This window comes from Eptatretus burgeri, chromosome 7 (assembly GCF_056783735.1).
Source record: "Eptatretus burgeri isolate ZD-2024b chromosome 7, Ebu_testis_v1, whole genome shotgun sequence".
NCBI classification, from domain to species: domain Eukaryota; kingdom Metazoa; phylum Chordata; class Myxini; order Myxiniformes; family Myxinidae; genus Eptatretus; species Eptatretus burgeri.
In genome coordinates this window covers 64,012,793-64,028,388 of record NC_140967.1, presented here as the reverse complement: position 1 = coordinate 64,028,388, position 15,596 = coordinate 64,012,793, and the positions used below count along the sequence as shown (strand labels likewise).

General features: G+C 43.4%; 1 protein-coding gene across 6 annotated transcripts in view; it reads left to right on the top strand.

Moving 5' to 3' along the window:
- DOCK9 (dedicator of cytokinesis 9) overlaps positions 1-7,503 on the top strand; it is a 216,509-nt gene extending 209,006 nt beyond the window's left edge. For all 6 annotated transcript variants that reach the window (XM_085888824.1, XM_085888827.1, XM_085888825.1 and 3 more), the window contains 3 exons: positions 2,152-2,252; positions 3,162-3,300; positions 5,877-7,503. In XM_085888824.1, coding sequence (XP_085744950.1) covers positions 2,152-2,252; positions 3,162-3,300; positions 5,877-6,005 — 369 coding nt within the window. In that variant the 3' untranslated portion in view covers positions 6,006-7,503. The remainder of the gene's footprint in view (positions 1-2,151; positions 2,253-3,161; positions 3,301-5,876) is intronic.
- The last annotated feature ends 8,093 nt before the right edge of the window (positions 7,504-15,596 follow it).

The following is a 15,596-nucleotide window of genomic DNA, read 5'->3' as shown; positions in this document are numbered from 1 at the left end:
CAAATCTAAGTAGCTGAGATGAAAAGACATTGTAACCCATTTTTAGTTCGCCTGTTCAAAGAACAGAGAGCTATAGCAATACCCCTGGCGTGAGCGTCAGCGTCAGCGTGAGCGTGAAAATGTTAAAGTTTTTGGTGCAAGTTATTTAGAAGCTTGCCATTCATTTAATATGTGTACTGGGATACTGATATTTGGCATGGAGGTTCCTTTGGGGTATATTATTGATGTAGTGAAGTTGAAATTAAAAAATAATTTCAAATATTTTAAATTTTTGACCTGTTTTGAACTTAACTTTTTTGGAGCACATCAATGTTAAAGTTTTTGGTGCAAGTTATTTAGAAGCTTGCCATTCATTTAATATGTGTACTAGGATGTTGATATTTGGCATGGAGGTTCCTTTGCGGTATGTTATTGATGTAGTGAAGTTGAAATTAAAAAATAATTTCAATTTTTTTTAATTTTTGACCTGTTATGAACTTAACTTTTTTGTAGCACATCAACGTTAAAGTTTTTTTTTCCTTTCGAATGTTTTTATCTACCACACTATTTTTTTTACTGATTACAATATACAAATACATATATTGCTTTAAAATTATTTGGATCAGACTTTACTGCAATGCTTTATAAAAAATATTATTAGACTAGCCTTTTAAAAACGATAAATGTATAAACAGGTGAGCATTGGGTGGCTTTGACACCAACTCTCTGGTTAATTGGTACATTGCTACCTGGAAAGGTGTCCAAGACTACAGGGAAACTGAAATCATCAACTTTATGATATACATTTGTACTAAAGCCATTCTGTCCAACTCTAACCAACACATCCAGATATGCAGCAACTGTACAATCATTACCACTCCTGTTTGCAATCAGGCTCTCTGAATAAATGCTGTGAAGTAGCCTATCAAAAAAATTATAGTTAACCACACAAATATCATCTATATAACAACATGTATGAGGTAATATTTTAGCTAATCTTAATTTTTTTTCTCCTTCATCAGTTTCTGCTTAAATGAAAATTCACAGATAAGAAAAATGTCCACTCATAGGGGGCTGCAATTCCCACCCATGGGAATACCCTTAATATTATTCCACAAAAAGACACAAAAGTATAAAATAAAATAAAATTAACAGCATCTTTAAACTTCTGCTTTTCAAAACAATGAAAACTTGAGTATTTAGTTTTAGAAAAGAATGCTCTTTCAAACCTGACAGATAAAAACTTATTAAAAGAGTTAAAAAAAAAAAACCTTGTGAATTACTTTGAAGAGTGAATCCCTCACTAGTACTAAATCTAAATTTGTATATAAAGTTGAAAAATCAAAAACGTCAATTGACTTGATATTGAGGCATCTAATCCTATCTAAGAACTCTGAAATAAATGAATGCTCCAGGAAGTGTCATTACCAGAATTCTTGTCAATTGCTAAACAATACTTCCTGAACTGTTCCCCAACAACTTGTAAGCCTGACTTAACTATTTCCGATAACTGTTTTATGGACCATTGCCTGGAGCCCACTATAAATCTATACTTGTATGGGTTCTCATGAAGTTTATGGATCCAGAAAAGTCGAGGAATACAAAGATTTACCTCTTTACATTTAATACTGAAATTATTAACGAAAACTTCCTGTTGCTCAGAGATAATATCTTGGAGCGACTTTTGACAAGGAGCATATGTGCTATTTCCTTTTCTCGTGAAAGTAACCGTATCAATGCCTAACTCTCTTAATGAAACCTCCACATTAAACTTTTTACAAACCACAACAAAATTATTGTCAGCCTTATCTGCTGGAACTATTACGTAGCTTTCATGGAGATCCCGAATGCCTTTCCGAACACTCGGCTTGTTCAACACTGGTTTAGACCTACCCAGTGAAAGCAAGCACCGACTACTAAAATTCTTAATCTTATTGTCCACAGGACTACTAAAAAACAATAAGTTATACAATGAGCTGGATTAGCTGGAGTGCTTGGTTGAGAGCTGCATAGGCATGATGGGCCAAATGACCATTTACTGCATTTTAAATGGCATATACTATACTGATCACTTTCAAATCTCATTTAATATGTTTGCAGATTTACATTTTCATGTTATTTCGATGGATATTAATCCAGTCCTCTCACCCTCCTCCCCCTCCCCCCCCCCAGGTCAATGCAGGACCATTGGCCTATGCTCGGGCCTTTATGGATGAGAAGAATGCCAAGAAATTCCCTGATAACAAGGTCAAACAACTCAGAGAAGTGTTCAGGTACATTATAATTAAAGTTTAAGAATAGACAGAGTGGCAATAGATTTATTAACTACATGAGAGAAGAGGTGGGAGGGGAGGTTGTTATTAAAAGTGGAGGGAACTACAACACAATTTGGTGAAGCAGGGAACGGAGATTGGGAGAAGATAGGAGTATGGGGAGGGTACAGAAGAAACAAGGATATCATGGATGGGTTGCTGGTTAGGGTACGGAATGGGGTTGGGGGTGGGGGGGTATGTAGTTGTCAAAAATTCTGCTATTTTTCCTTTTTTTAACAAATTGGAATAATACATGTTGCTAATAAATGTCATAAAATTGCAACATTGTGAAGAAAACACAAAAACAGTGCAATAAAATTGCAATAAAATCAAACTTCACAAAACACTTGCTTCATCCTGGAGTTTTATCAAGTCAAGTTGGAGTAAGCGTTATCACCCAAATACACCTTTGACTGCACATTGTTAAATGTAATAGACTGGAATGATGGATTATTAAAACCAGGTTAAGGGTACCATTGCAGTGATAAGAGCACATGGTTTGCATGGAACAGGTTGACTTTGTGTTGCACAGTGAATACAAAAATACAACAATAAAAGCTCTGCCTCCATGTCCCACTCGTTTCCCTTCCTTCCCCTCTTTATACTCCCCTTTCAACCTCTTTTTCCTTTTCTCATGCTTGTTCTCAAACTACCCTACCCTCTTATTTTTTTTGAGTGTCTAAGGCCTGTTTAATAGTCCAAGACCTTTCACCTTTTTTACATTGATGGATGACTGATAATAGACGTTGTAGAATGAAGAAGTCACAGGAAAGTGGGGAATGTACTAACATTATACTGCAGTGAAATGTGTGCAGTAACTGTCATTTCGTGGTTAAATTGTTGAGAATATGATTGCTGTGTGTGGTGCAGGCAATTTGTGGAGGCTTGTGGACAGGCACTGGAGGTGAATGAACGTATCATCAAGGAAGACCAAGCAGAGTACCACGAAGGTCTTAAGAACAATTACAGGGATATGGTGCGACAATTAGCTGAGATAATGCACGAGCAGGTGATTGTTAAAATTCTTTATGGTCCCACTTTCGGAACACGCTCTTTGCCTTATAAGTGAAGGCAAAATGGCCAGGCTATATGGCAGCCTTGCTTATTGACTTGTGGGAAGTAAGAGTGCAAAATGTGGACCTTGACAGTGGGAGGTCTTCTATCGCTCTTTGCTGGAAAGTTTCCGTTCGTGCACAATGGCATTTATTGGTTTTTAATGGCAAGGAACTTTGGACCTCAGTACAGAATACTGAAATTCTGTCTTTCTCTATGCCTGCTGTCCATACTCCCTCAATCACTACTCCCAGCTGGATAATCATTACTCACTATATAAAATAAAGCAATGTCTGTTCCTTATGGAATCCAAAACAGCTTGGCCCACCTCCATAAAATTTTACATTCGTGCTTGGGGAACCCGGGGTCAGGTCATGATCATGAAATAACTCTACCCCCTCCTCCCCCAACCGTGAATTTGGAGAGACCACTTGCAATTTTCACCTGTACACGTGGTCGAACGATGGACCGCGATCTGTGGGAGAATGTGTGCGGGTGGGGAAGCTATGCCAATTCTGAAAACGAATCTTCTCGCTCTCAGAGGAAGTGGGTAGGACTTAGTGCAAATAAATCCAGAGACACATGGAGATAAAGAGCCTTGAATCAGCTCAGTATTGAACACAATACCAATTAATTTTCACCTATATTCTACTTGTTATTGTTTATGTAAAGTCATCCATGAATCCCATCCTTCACTTTATTCAGATGTTGATACATTTAACTCCAAAATGGCAAATTACCTTGCTGATCAGACCTGTTTGTACTTTACTCTAGGTCATTTTTCACTCTGTATATTTAACCTCCGCCATCGAAGATGGACGGAGGTTACTGTTTTCACCACTGTCTGTTTGTTACTTACGAAATCTTTAGATTTCGTAAGTATATTGATGACTTCTGTCTTCTGTTTGTGTGTTTGTTTGTGTGTGTGTTTGTTTGTTTGTAGGCATGATAACTTGAGAACGGAAGGAGCTACCAATGTAAAATTACACCACGTGATTCAGGAGGGTGATGGCTGGTACTGATAAGATTTTGATCAAAATCGGTCAAAGGTCAAGGTCACAGTGAGGTCAAATATTCGATTTTTGATGGTTTGGTACAGATAACTCGAGAACGGAAGAAGCAACCAATGTCAAATTACACCACGTGGTTCAGGAGGGTGATGGCTAGCGATGATTAGATTTTGGTCAAAATTGGTCAAAGGTCAAGGTCACAGTGAGGTCAAACATCCAAAAAACGATAACGCGAGAACTGAAGAAGCTACCAATGTCAAATTACACCACGTGGTTCAGGAGGGTGATGGCTAGCGCTGATTAGACTTTGGTCAAAATCGGTCAAAGGTCAAGGTCTCAGTGAGGTCAAACATCCAAAACATTCGATTTTTGATGGTTTGGTACAGAATCATCATGGAAACTTCTGGTTTGCGTCGCTACCTTCTCCAGGGACAGCTTTGATTAGACAAGGTCAGAGGTCAAGTTGACTATTTCGAAAGTACCAGTCTATGACTGCTTGTTACTTACGAAATCTAAAGATTTCGTAAGTATATTGATCAGTTCCGTTTCTGTTTGTTTGTGTGTTTGTGTGTTTGTGTGTTTGTTTGTTTGCTTGTTGGCACGATAACTCGAGAACGGAAGAAGCTACCAATGTTAAATTCCACCACGTGATTCAGGAGGGTGGTGGCTAGCACTGATTAGATTTTGGTCAAAATGGTAAAGGTCAAGGTCACAGTGAGGTCAAACATCCAAAACATTCGATTTTTGATGGTTTGGTACAGAATCATCGTAGAAACTTCTGGTTTGCGTCGCTACCTTCTCCAGAGACAGCTTTTATTAGACAAGGTCAGAGGTCAAGTTGACAATTTCATAAGTACCAGTCTATGACTGCTTGTTTGTTTTTTTGTTTGTTTGTGAACAGTATTACGGAAAAACTCCTTGATGGATTTCGACGAAACTTGGTGGGGGGCTAAGTGTGGTCCAAGGATCATGCCATTAGATTTTGGACTTGGTCCAAAGTCCAATATGGCCGCTATGGTGGCCATTTTGAAAAAATATTTGAATTTTTGTTTTTGCATGTCTACATGTTTTAAGTGATTTCCAACCCCCCTCCCCCCAAAAAAAAAATTGTTCGAGAAAAAAAAACAAAATTTTGCAACTTTTTTTTTCAACAAAATTTCGATTTTTTTTTTTTTTTTTTGCATTTCTACATGTTATAAGTGATTTCCAACAAAAAACATGCCAAAATTATAATTGCGGCTGATTTTGGAACTTCAGGTGGATATACCCACGTAAAATCAATTTCTGTCTCAAGGAATCTCGTTATGACGAATGAATTGAGTTTGTTAAAGTTAAAAGTAAAAGGGAAAGTTGCAAACTATAACTCTGTGAGCACTGTTGACGTCAAATTGAATGAATAGGATATCAGGTTCACTTGAGTGACCTAGCAGTATTGGCGGCGGAGGTTTTGCACTCTGCCGAGTGCTCCCCCTCTAGTTCACTATATATCTTTGTCATTCTCACCTAACCCACCCAATCTTAGATTCTGACGGAGTATGACACTCCTAAACGGAGCCACATGCGCGATTCCTTGCACGTGTTCAACGCGATTAGTGGGACACCATCCAGCACCACAATCTCTGGCCTACCGTCCACGTCATCTGTTGTCTGAACGACTCCTTCATATTTTTCAGTGTGAAGTGGACCGATGACATCGTTTTATGGCACCACCAAGGAGGCAGGTCATGGAACATGGAATAATGGGTTGAGGGATGTCAGGGGCATGAGAAGGGAGGAAACTAGCAGATATGAGAGCAATGGATTTATTGCTGGACCTGCTGGAGATCGCAGATTTGCCAAACCAGACCGCTGGCTATCGTACATTACAGAATGAGAAACGACTGCGGATGTGTAAAGGCCAATGTCATGTCGGTGACGAAGCCACCCCGACACCATACTGCTGCACATTCATCTCCAGTTTTAATCATCTTTTTGTTATTTTCTCTAAATTTGGCACTATTTGTGAGAAAAGGTCAATCGTTGTTTCATTTTCAATATGTTTTGTTTTACCCTCTGATAATTCGGTGTTTTGGTGAAGGGGTTTTCCGTCTCTACATTGGACAATCAGACACGTGCTCTGGAAGTCTATAGTCATCTTCACATTATGTCCTAATTTATTCTATTTTAACTCAGATGATCGATGTGTGCAAACATGAACGTGTTTCGCTATAATGTTGGATGTCGAATACAGCAGGGTAGTTATCTTTCAGACTTCACTGGGCACGGTTGCAACAAAGTTGTGTCTGAAATGTACTGCGTCGTGAGGTTGAAGCCTAAGTGAACATTGACACATAAAACACGTTTCCTTTGTGTTGTAAAGAGAACCAGTCCTGTGGGTTTTGTGAGTTGCCCCTGGATCGGCAGTTCTTCCAACCGAGACTCAACTCATTCGTTTGTGATCCCTCTCTTTGTTATCATCTTCTCTGACCCTTTTGCTGTGTCAACTGTCTTAAAAGTGCAATAATTTTATTGGTGTATTTTAATGTTATGCTTGTTACAAATGGGGTTTTGATGAAAGGTGGAAGTTTTGTTGATGGAAATTAACGATATAAAATTCTGGCACATATTGTACAAATTGGAATTTTCATTTTACTTCGTGCTTTGTAAATTGCAGCCACATTTTTGCATTTTCTTTTAAAAAAAAATTTTTTTTATACGGCAAAGTGTGATTCGTCATTCATTCGCAAAAAAGATTGTTTTATGTGACAATTAATAAAATGACAATGTTACTTGTCATCGTGCAGTTTTAGTAAGTCGGGAGTTCAGAGAGATAAACTGTTGCCATGAAATGAAATATTTTTGCATAAACTGGGGTAGCATAAAACAGATGTTGGCAGGGAATCCATTTCATCCCATTGTTTCTGATACTGGCATTTTTAGTTTGAGTTGTGTTGGCCACTCCACATGTGACGCAGAACTTTCTGTGTGATGACACAGGGTATTGCATCGCATTATGACCCACAACACTACAATGCACTTCTGGCAGCTGTTTGCTTGCCAAAGGCCTTTTTGTATTGTTCAGTTACTCCCCGGGATGTTTTTGAGCTGCCATGAGTATACCATGGTTTCATCCTGTTGTAACTCCCAAATAAAACCGCAATGATAATGAACTTGTCTCACGTAACTGGTGTCTGTAGGTGTTTAATATGTAGGATTTGATTTATTACGGTTTTAAACATTGCAAGTGAAAAAGTGCACTGCTCTTCTCAAATAGTAACTTGCAGGTAGTGAACGATAAACAGGTAATAAATGTTTAAAGAGCACGTTTTATCACTCGTGCTTTACAGGTTTACAACAGGCTTTATTGCTGTTGCAAACTAAGGAACCTTTCTTCAAAATATTTTTTATAGTCATAAAATAAGTAAAAGTATCCTTATTGTGATATTTTGCAAAGTAATAAAGTTAAACATTTGTTAATTTGAATATTTGAGCTTTATTTGTTTGCCTGTTTATGTAATAATATAGCAGAGCGATGCTGAAATGCTACAAACTGGCACTCCCAAAGTTACCCTTCTACAGGTTGAGGGTTATCTATAAAATAGGTTGAGGGTTATCTCAATTTGGAGTCTGCTCATAAATTGATTTTATTTGATACAGTTATTGTGAGTGAAATGGCAAAGACATTTTGCCTGATATGAATTTTTGTGATCTGATATGAGCAGGTGTTGTGGTTTTTGTGATCGTGAGTAAGTGATGTTGTTGCTCCGACCATTGTTTATGACACTGAAGGGTGTTTTTTGGTTAATGATCTTGGCTCCATTAGCTCGTGGTCATGGAACGACTTATCTTTCTTCTTCTTATGTTTTACCTTGAGTTGCTGCACTAAGTCTTTCCAGTTTTGAGCTCCCTCATCCCTTTCCTCGGGACACGATGCTGACGTGATTTGGAGAGATGGGGAAGAGTCAATGCATGTTGATTGACCCCACACTTTAACAGCTACACATTGAGATCTGGCTCCAGAAGACAACAGTTTTGTAGCTTTAAATTCAAATTTGGATTTGCAGTGGTCTTGGTTCTCACCTCTGCATGTACATGTTCACACTCCTTTAGGAGAGTGGAATGGAAGTGATGACGAAGAAGAGGTTGGAGATGAACTCCAACAAAGCAAATGGATGGAGCTCGCAGCAGCTCGGAAGGATGCCCTGTCAGAGTTTGTCGCCAAAAGAAAAAGGTCCATGAGGCAAATTTCTTTATCTTGCATAAAACCCATCTACATTCTCCACTAGCCTCGAACAAGCGTCAAAACACACTTACCCACGCACTGCTCATAACAGCGAATTGTCAAACATGAACTCAGAAGATAAGCAGGTAGTGCTAATCGCTCAAGATGCTGACTCTTCTGACAATGTCACTAAACCTCAGCTCCCCTAAACGTCATCATACAAATTCTAAGAGTAAGTGGGGTTTTGATGAACTTACGGAAGAGGTAATGTCAATAAATATCCTGCAATGGGATGTACACAGCTTAATTGCTCATGGAGATTAATGTAAATGCTACATATATGATTCCTTGCTGCTGCCTCATGCCCTATGACTCAAGAGACCTTAAACGTTATCCATTTCAATATCCATGGATTTTATTGTAGTAGGTGGGATGGAGAAGATTGCAGAGGAGGCCAAACCATTTTCATGAAAGGCAATCTAACACTCACACATCTTTGTCCTGCAGTCTAAAGTATTGTTGCGAATTCGCGCCCGCCGGCGTGCGAATGGCCACGTGACTCGAATCGCGGCACGTCGCCCACTGGACGGACAATTCTGTCGTGACCCTCCGGGAACTATCGCCCGCAGCCAGTCACGGGTGGGCCTTTCGACCTCACCACAATCGTGCCAATCGGCCACCCGCATAGGATAGGGTTGTTCGCCAAGCTCGACCTACCTAAGTACCCACGCAGATGGTAAACCGGGCGATCGTACCTCGCCACAGGCCGACTCCGGACACGAACCGCTTAAGCGGTCCGTTCCGTGCTATCGGGATAACCGAGCGGTGTTATCGTCGGCCTCGACGGTTCCGATTAATTATCAGGCGTTTTAAGCCCACTACGAACGAACCCTTTACGTGAAGCAAGATGGAGATTGAATTAAAGAAAAGACGAAGCGAAACGGGAAAACAGTTCAACATAATGCACATTTATTCCGCGGCACACGGAGAGCACACATATACAGCCAAACAGAATGCACATATATCAAATGCAACAAAAGAAACAGACGCAGAGATACTACCGACTACGCGTACACACGGCAGCACTTATACGGTTTTACTTCACAGACGGCGCCGACACACATTTACTCAAAAGCAAAGGAAAGAAGCCACCCTCATAGGCAAGGGGGCAGACGGGCCCGTAGGCCAATGTGTGCGCGGGACGCGAAGGAGCGGTCAGGTCCGCGAGACCGGGGGGGTCCTACCCGCGTCCTCGTGACGAGCCGCAAATGTGGCTGCGCGGCGGTGCCCCGACTTCGTGCTCCTTCGCGGGTTTCGTTGGCACCGCTTGGAGTGGGGTGGGAACGGGGCCCCCTTTTTGCACTATCTCAGCGCGGGGGAAAGGGGGGGTATTGTTGATGCCCTGGGGGAAGGAGAATGGTTGGCTGGCTTGGGTCCCACGACGAGCGATCCCACCGCGACCTCGTCACCAACCGCCGTCTTCCCTACCTCGGACCCGAGCTCCTTGGACTCTTCCCCCAATTCTCCTCAGCCGACTGCAGAAAACCACCTTGACACCTTCGCCTCCCGACTCCACTCCGCTCCGCTCTCCAACCCGACTTGACTGCCTCGCAACAACTCCAACCAAAAACTAACTCTCTGCGCAACAACTCCTCTCATTCACCTCGCGCTCGCCGTTTTATAGGCCGGCAGGAGAAAACAATATGCAAATTTCCGGATCAGGATCTCCTCGAGGGCGGAGCCACGCTCGCCGATTGGACGGAGGAAAAAGGGCGTGAATCTCCCCTGAGCCTAGAATTTGCATATCTCGATTCCAGACAGACGCGCCTGGAGGCGGGGCCAAGCTGCCCCGCGCTTCCTGATTGGACGGATCAGAAGAGGGCGTGTAGCATTCCTGATCCGAATTCTCCTCAGAAAGGCCGCTATTTGCACTCGCGGCTCGGCACGTATCTTGTACGAGCCCAGGACAGCCCGACGCTCGGTGCTCACAGATGGTGCTGGAATGGCTGTAGAAGGAGGGAGGTGAAGGTGGTGGAGGGTTTCCGGCAGTGGCCGATGGCCATGGTGCCGTTTGGAATGGCGGTGATGCGATGTTTGCGGGAGCGAGTTGTGAAGGTAAAGGTCGTGGCTGTTGGCGTTGTTGTTGTTGTCTGACGGTTGGAGCGTGGTTGGTTCAAAGTAAATATAGAACAGAAAAACGGCTATCTCAAAGCGTCGCAGCCCAGATGGATCACAAAAATTCCCTCTATACAACGGGTTTGGGCCAACTACACATGTACTTACAGAGATATCTCACCTACGGGACCTGAATGGTGGTTTGCGAATTTCCACAACCGTAACAGTATGTATACATTTATAAAGGAAGCTTCTCAAAATTATTAACACCAGTAAAGATCCTGTCCATAAAGGCAGGTTAATTCCTCCACATTTATGGCGTATTGCATAATGACTGACTTGTTACATCAGAAGCAAAAAAGGAAGCAATGCAATGCTAAAAAATACACATTTACAAAGATCATTTGCATATCTCCCCAATCTTCCCCTCACCCCCCTCTCCATGTATCCCAATCCCCAGGGTTATGAATTTCTTTATCACCTGAAATGTTAAAACTCCTTCAACAAATATTATTTTTGAACAGGCTAATTGGGACCAACATATTGATCTTTGTACCGGGTCTCAGCAGGTGTTACTTTTGTCTGCCCTTCCTGAAAATGAAGATGGTGGAGAGCATGAGGATCAACTTAGGGCAATTCAAGCCTTGAGTGCGATAACTTGTGCAGTCTTGCCCAACGTTAAGAATTATATCACGAGCCTCGAACACATCCAGTGAGAAATCCGATTCTTATGACAGTACAGCAATGATTGGCCGCACCATCGAGGGCTTTACATCACGTATGTGCTTTTGCGCATTGTTGACATTGTGGTTGTGTTGAGCTGCACAAGTGTCTTGCAGTGCGAGGGTGTGATGAAAGATCCTCAGGGTGTGGTGAAAGAGCTCGAGGGAGCTGAGGAGCATATTTACGCAAGTGTGCTGAGGGTCGAAGTGTTAATTTTTGAAAAGCATTTACTCTATTCGTGAGCTGTAAATAAGCACCACTTTAATGTATTGTTACGAATTTGGAATTCAATTGCACACAACATACAGGTTCCTTTAGTCAGCTATGTCGACAAGTGCTTGCTCCCGAGATAGCTCACCTTTTATTGCTTAAATGTTCAGAAATCGATTAGATGCGCTGCGGATCATTGTAATAGTTTGGGAACGAACAATGGAGACATCCCTCCCCCCTCTTTTGCGAAGAGGAAGAACCCTGCCGTCCCGTGACTCATGATGTCAACAACTCCCTCCCACCCGTGGCTGAGCGGGGGATGGAGCACGAGGTCATGAGTCACACCGGGAGTGGGGGAGGGGCGGGAGAAGGATAAGAGGAGATCTTTTATTTTGTTCGTGGGCAGAGTTAGAGAAGGGAGTTGAGGGGAGTTGTTCAGCAGACCGTCAGGTCCTGTTTGGTTTGCGTTAGGGTTGAGGCCTTCGGAAGCTTTTTGCTTCGGCTGGCTCAGTGAGCTTCGGCTGACGCTTGGCTTGGGAAGAGGCTTTTTGCTTTGATGGTTCCATGAGCTTCGGCTTCTGCTTGGCTCGGGAGAGCTTTTTGTTTCAAACTGCCCTGTTTGGAAGGAAGTTAAGCCGGTCGCTCGGCTTGAGCTGCGAGTGGTGGCTTCTTATTCTTGGTTCGTGGAGCTCTTTGTTCTCCATTTTGGTTCCCGGCTTGGTGCGACTCATCGAACTCTTCTTGGAGGTGGTTCCTCGAGGAAGCGACGCATCTACGGGAAGGATCGGCGCCTCGTCTCACCAGCACATGTTGAGAAGCGCGGGAGGTGGTTCCTCGGGGAAGCGATGCATCGACAGGAAGGATTGGCGCCTCGTCTCACCAGCACGTGTTGAGAAGCGCGGGACGTGGTACCTCGGCGAAGCGACGCATCGACGGGAAGGATCGGTGCCTCGTCTCACCAGCACGTATTGAGAAGCACGGGAGGATTCGCGGGAGCTCGGGAAGGATCGCGGCTCGGCGATTGGATCCAGCTCACTCTCGCTGGAGCCCGGGTCCGAACAACTTGAAGACCACACGAGGTGGAGCGGTTCGAGATAGGTTCTGGGTTTCAGCTCACCTGTCCTCCGAGCTGGAGCTCGTTATTCAAGGCCTCTGCCACCATTTCTTGGGTGTGTGTGTGTGTGTGTGTGTGTGTGTGTGTGTGTGCGTATATGTGTCCGTGGGCCCATCTCATAAGTAGGAACTGCTGTTAAGTGCAAGTGACTGTACATAATAAGTAGACGGTTGTAGTTCTTTTGTCGTGCTTTTGTTGCTTGTATAGGTGCATACGTGTTTTGCCTTGTTTAATTGCATACGTGCTTTATTATAATAAATGTCCTTGTATGAATGTAAACCTGTTCGTTGCGTCCATTCCCTCATTGAACTGCCCCATCTTGCACTCGGAATATAGTTGGTTTTTAAATAACCGGTAAAGTGATCGGGTCCGGCGAGGTCTGGCGATAATACCCGCTCGGTTATCCCAGAACGGAACGGACCGCTTAAGCGGTTCGTGTCCAAGCAAGCCTTTGCCGAGGTACGTACGGTCCCTCGTTAGGTTACCCGCACGGGTACTTACTTATCTCGATATTCGGCGATTGACCCTATTTCACGCGGGTAGAATACGGACTGGGCCGTGGTGGGATTAAAACCCACCCGTGACTGGTTTCTGGCGTTGTTCCAGAAAGTCACGACAGGATTGTCCATTCGGTGGGCGAAGCGACCGCTATTGGTTAGACGCGGTCGTTCGCACGCCAACGGGCGGGAAATCTATAACAGTATTCATGAGAATGAGAAGGAACGAGACAAAGGTAAGGGCAGGGAAACGAGCAGAGTGGGTGGATTGAGAGAAAGGGAAGTGTGATAGGGAGGAGTGAAGGAGATAGGAATGAGTTGGTTTAATGTGAAAGAAGAGTGAGTCTGGTGGGGGAGAGGAGTCGGTGTGTAGAGGAAGAAAATGCGTGCAATGGAGTGGGGGGGGGGGGAGGGGAGAAAGTGTGTGTGCGTGCGTGCATGTGGACACAGGATGACCATGGCAAGCTTGGGTCGTAGGTCCAGCAGGTCAGCCTAGACAACACTGCTATTTGATGACTAGGACATCCTAAACCGATCAAGATAGTACCATCTCTGTCAGGCGGGCAACAATTCAGAAACAATGTCCGGCGAGGTCGTATGAATTTTGGATCAATGGAGGGAAGAGGAGTCGAATTTGGAGAGAATACAGAGGAGTTTAGAAGTTTTGTGTATAAGCGACCATATGGAAAGGGGACAGGATGAGGAGATTGGTAGGAGGCTACATGCTGGTGCATGTAGGAGGGGATGGAAGGAGTAATTATGTGGGAATAATAGAATCTGCAAGAGATCAGTAAGGAGGTGGTCATAGTGGAAAGATTTGAGGGATGGATAGTTATGGCATGGTTGATAATAGAGGCAAATGGTGTGCTTTGTGTTGATGTATGGGCAACAAAGAGAAAGGACTGAGGCAGAGAAGCAGGAGTTCAGGGACACACTTGAGATATGATGAGAATGGTTGAGCTGGAGGTGATGCTGTGCAATGTGGGGGACTTTAATGCCTTTGTGGGATTAACAGAACCAGGTGAAGAAGAAAGTCTTGGTAAATTTGGTAGCGGACGAGGAATAGCCGAGAGCTGGTGGAGCTATTACTAAAAAAAAAAAAACTAGGTGAGGAATAGGATGGCCATAGTTGATTCATTCTTTCGCAAACGGGGCCGCCACAAAATTACTTATAGGAGTGGACAGCAGAGAACGGAGTTGGATTTCCTGGTAGTGAGGAAGCAACAGTTGTGGAGGATCAAGGACTGTAAGGTGGTGGTGGGAGAGCATGTCACCACTCAGAACAAGCCTGTGGTGTTTGTTGTATATATGAAGAAAGGGAAATAAGTTAAGAGTAGGGGTTGGAAGATTATAATGCTGTCAGAGTACAAGGAGAGGATTTTTATTTATTTATTCATATGCAGCCCGCAGCTGCTTGGCCGAATCATTTTGTGGGGGTGTAGCTATGCTACTGATGCAATGCCCCTGTTACCAGCATGCTGGTACCCATTTTCCCGACCTCGGAAGGATGACAGGCCGAGTCAACCCTACCTGGTGTTAATTGTACAGTCCGACAGGAGCTTGAACTCAAGACTAGGATCTTAATCCAATTCCAGGCCTAAATAGAGGATGAGGGCCAGGTATGAGGAGCTTAGTGAAGAAGCTGAAGGTTTGGGGGAGTGTAAAATGTATGGAGAGCCATTTAGGGGATAAATTGCAGAAGTTTTGTGTGGAAGGACATCAGGAAAGGGTACTTCGTCGTGGGACAGAAACCAGGTATGGTGGACGGAGGAGATAGCGAAGGTCGTTGATGAGAAGGAGATTTGGAAGACGATAATCAAGGATAGAGGGGGAAACACGGATACAGGGTTGCTGCACCTGTATTGGCAAAAGAAGAAGGCAGCAAGGAGAGCCACCTGCGGAATGATGCAATTAAAGCCTTTAAAAATGATCCCTTTCGTGCTCTGGGTTTTGTTATCCGAGAGAAGGCTTTTACCACGGTATGGTAAGAAGGTCGAAGTCCAAGTTCCATCTCATGATAGGTAAGGTGTTGAAATGGCACAGAGACGTAATCTTCACTCAACTAGCGTAAGTCTAATTTTTAGGGGAAATCTTTGGGGGAAAAAGCTGTAGAAGCTGACATCCATCAAGGAAGTGCACTGATCTGGATCCTCTTGAGTATTAAATATGGCTAAAAAGGATCAGCATCCATCTGTGTGTCACACTTTATTACCCCATGCACAAAGCACAAAGCGGAGTTCAGCAATTGGTCCACTCCATCTCTCTGACAGACATCTGTCGATAATAGACGAACTACTTGATTGTAATTTAATATTATATTTGAACACTGTCGAACAGGAATCGGAACATGAACCTGCAGTTTAACGGTCCTTTGGCTCTGAA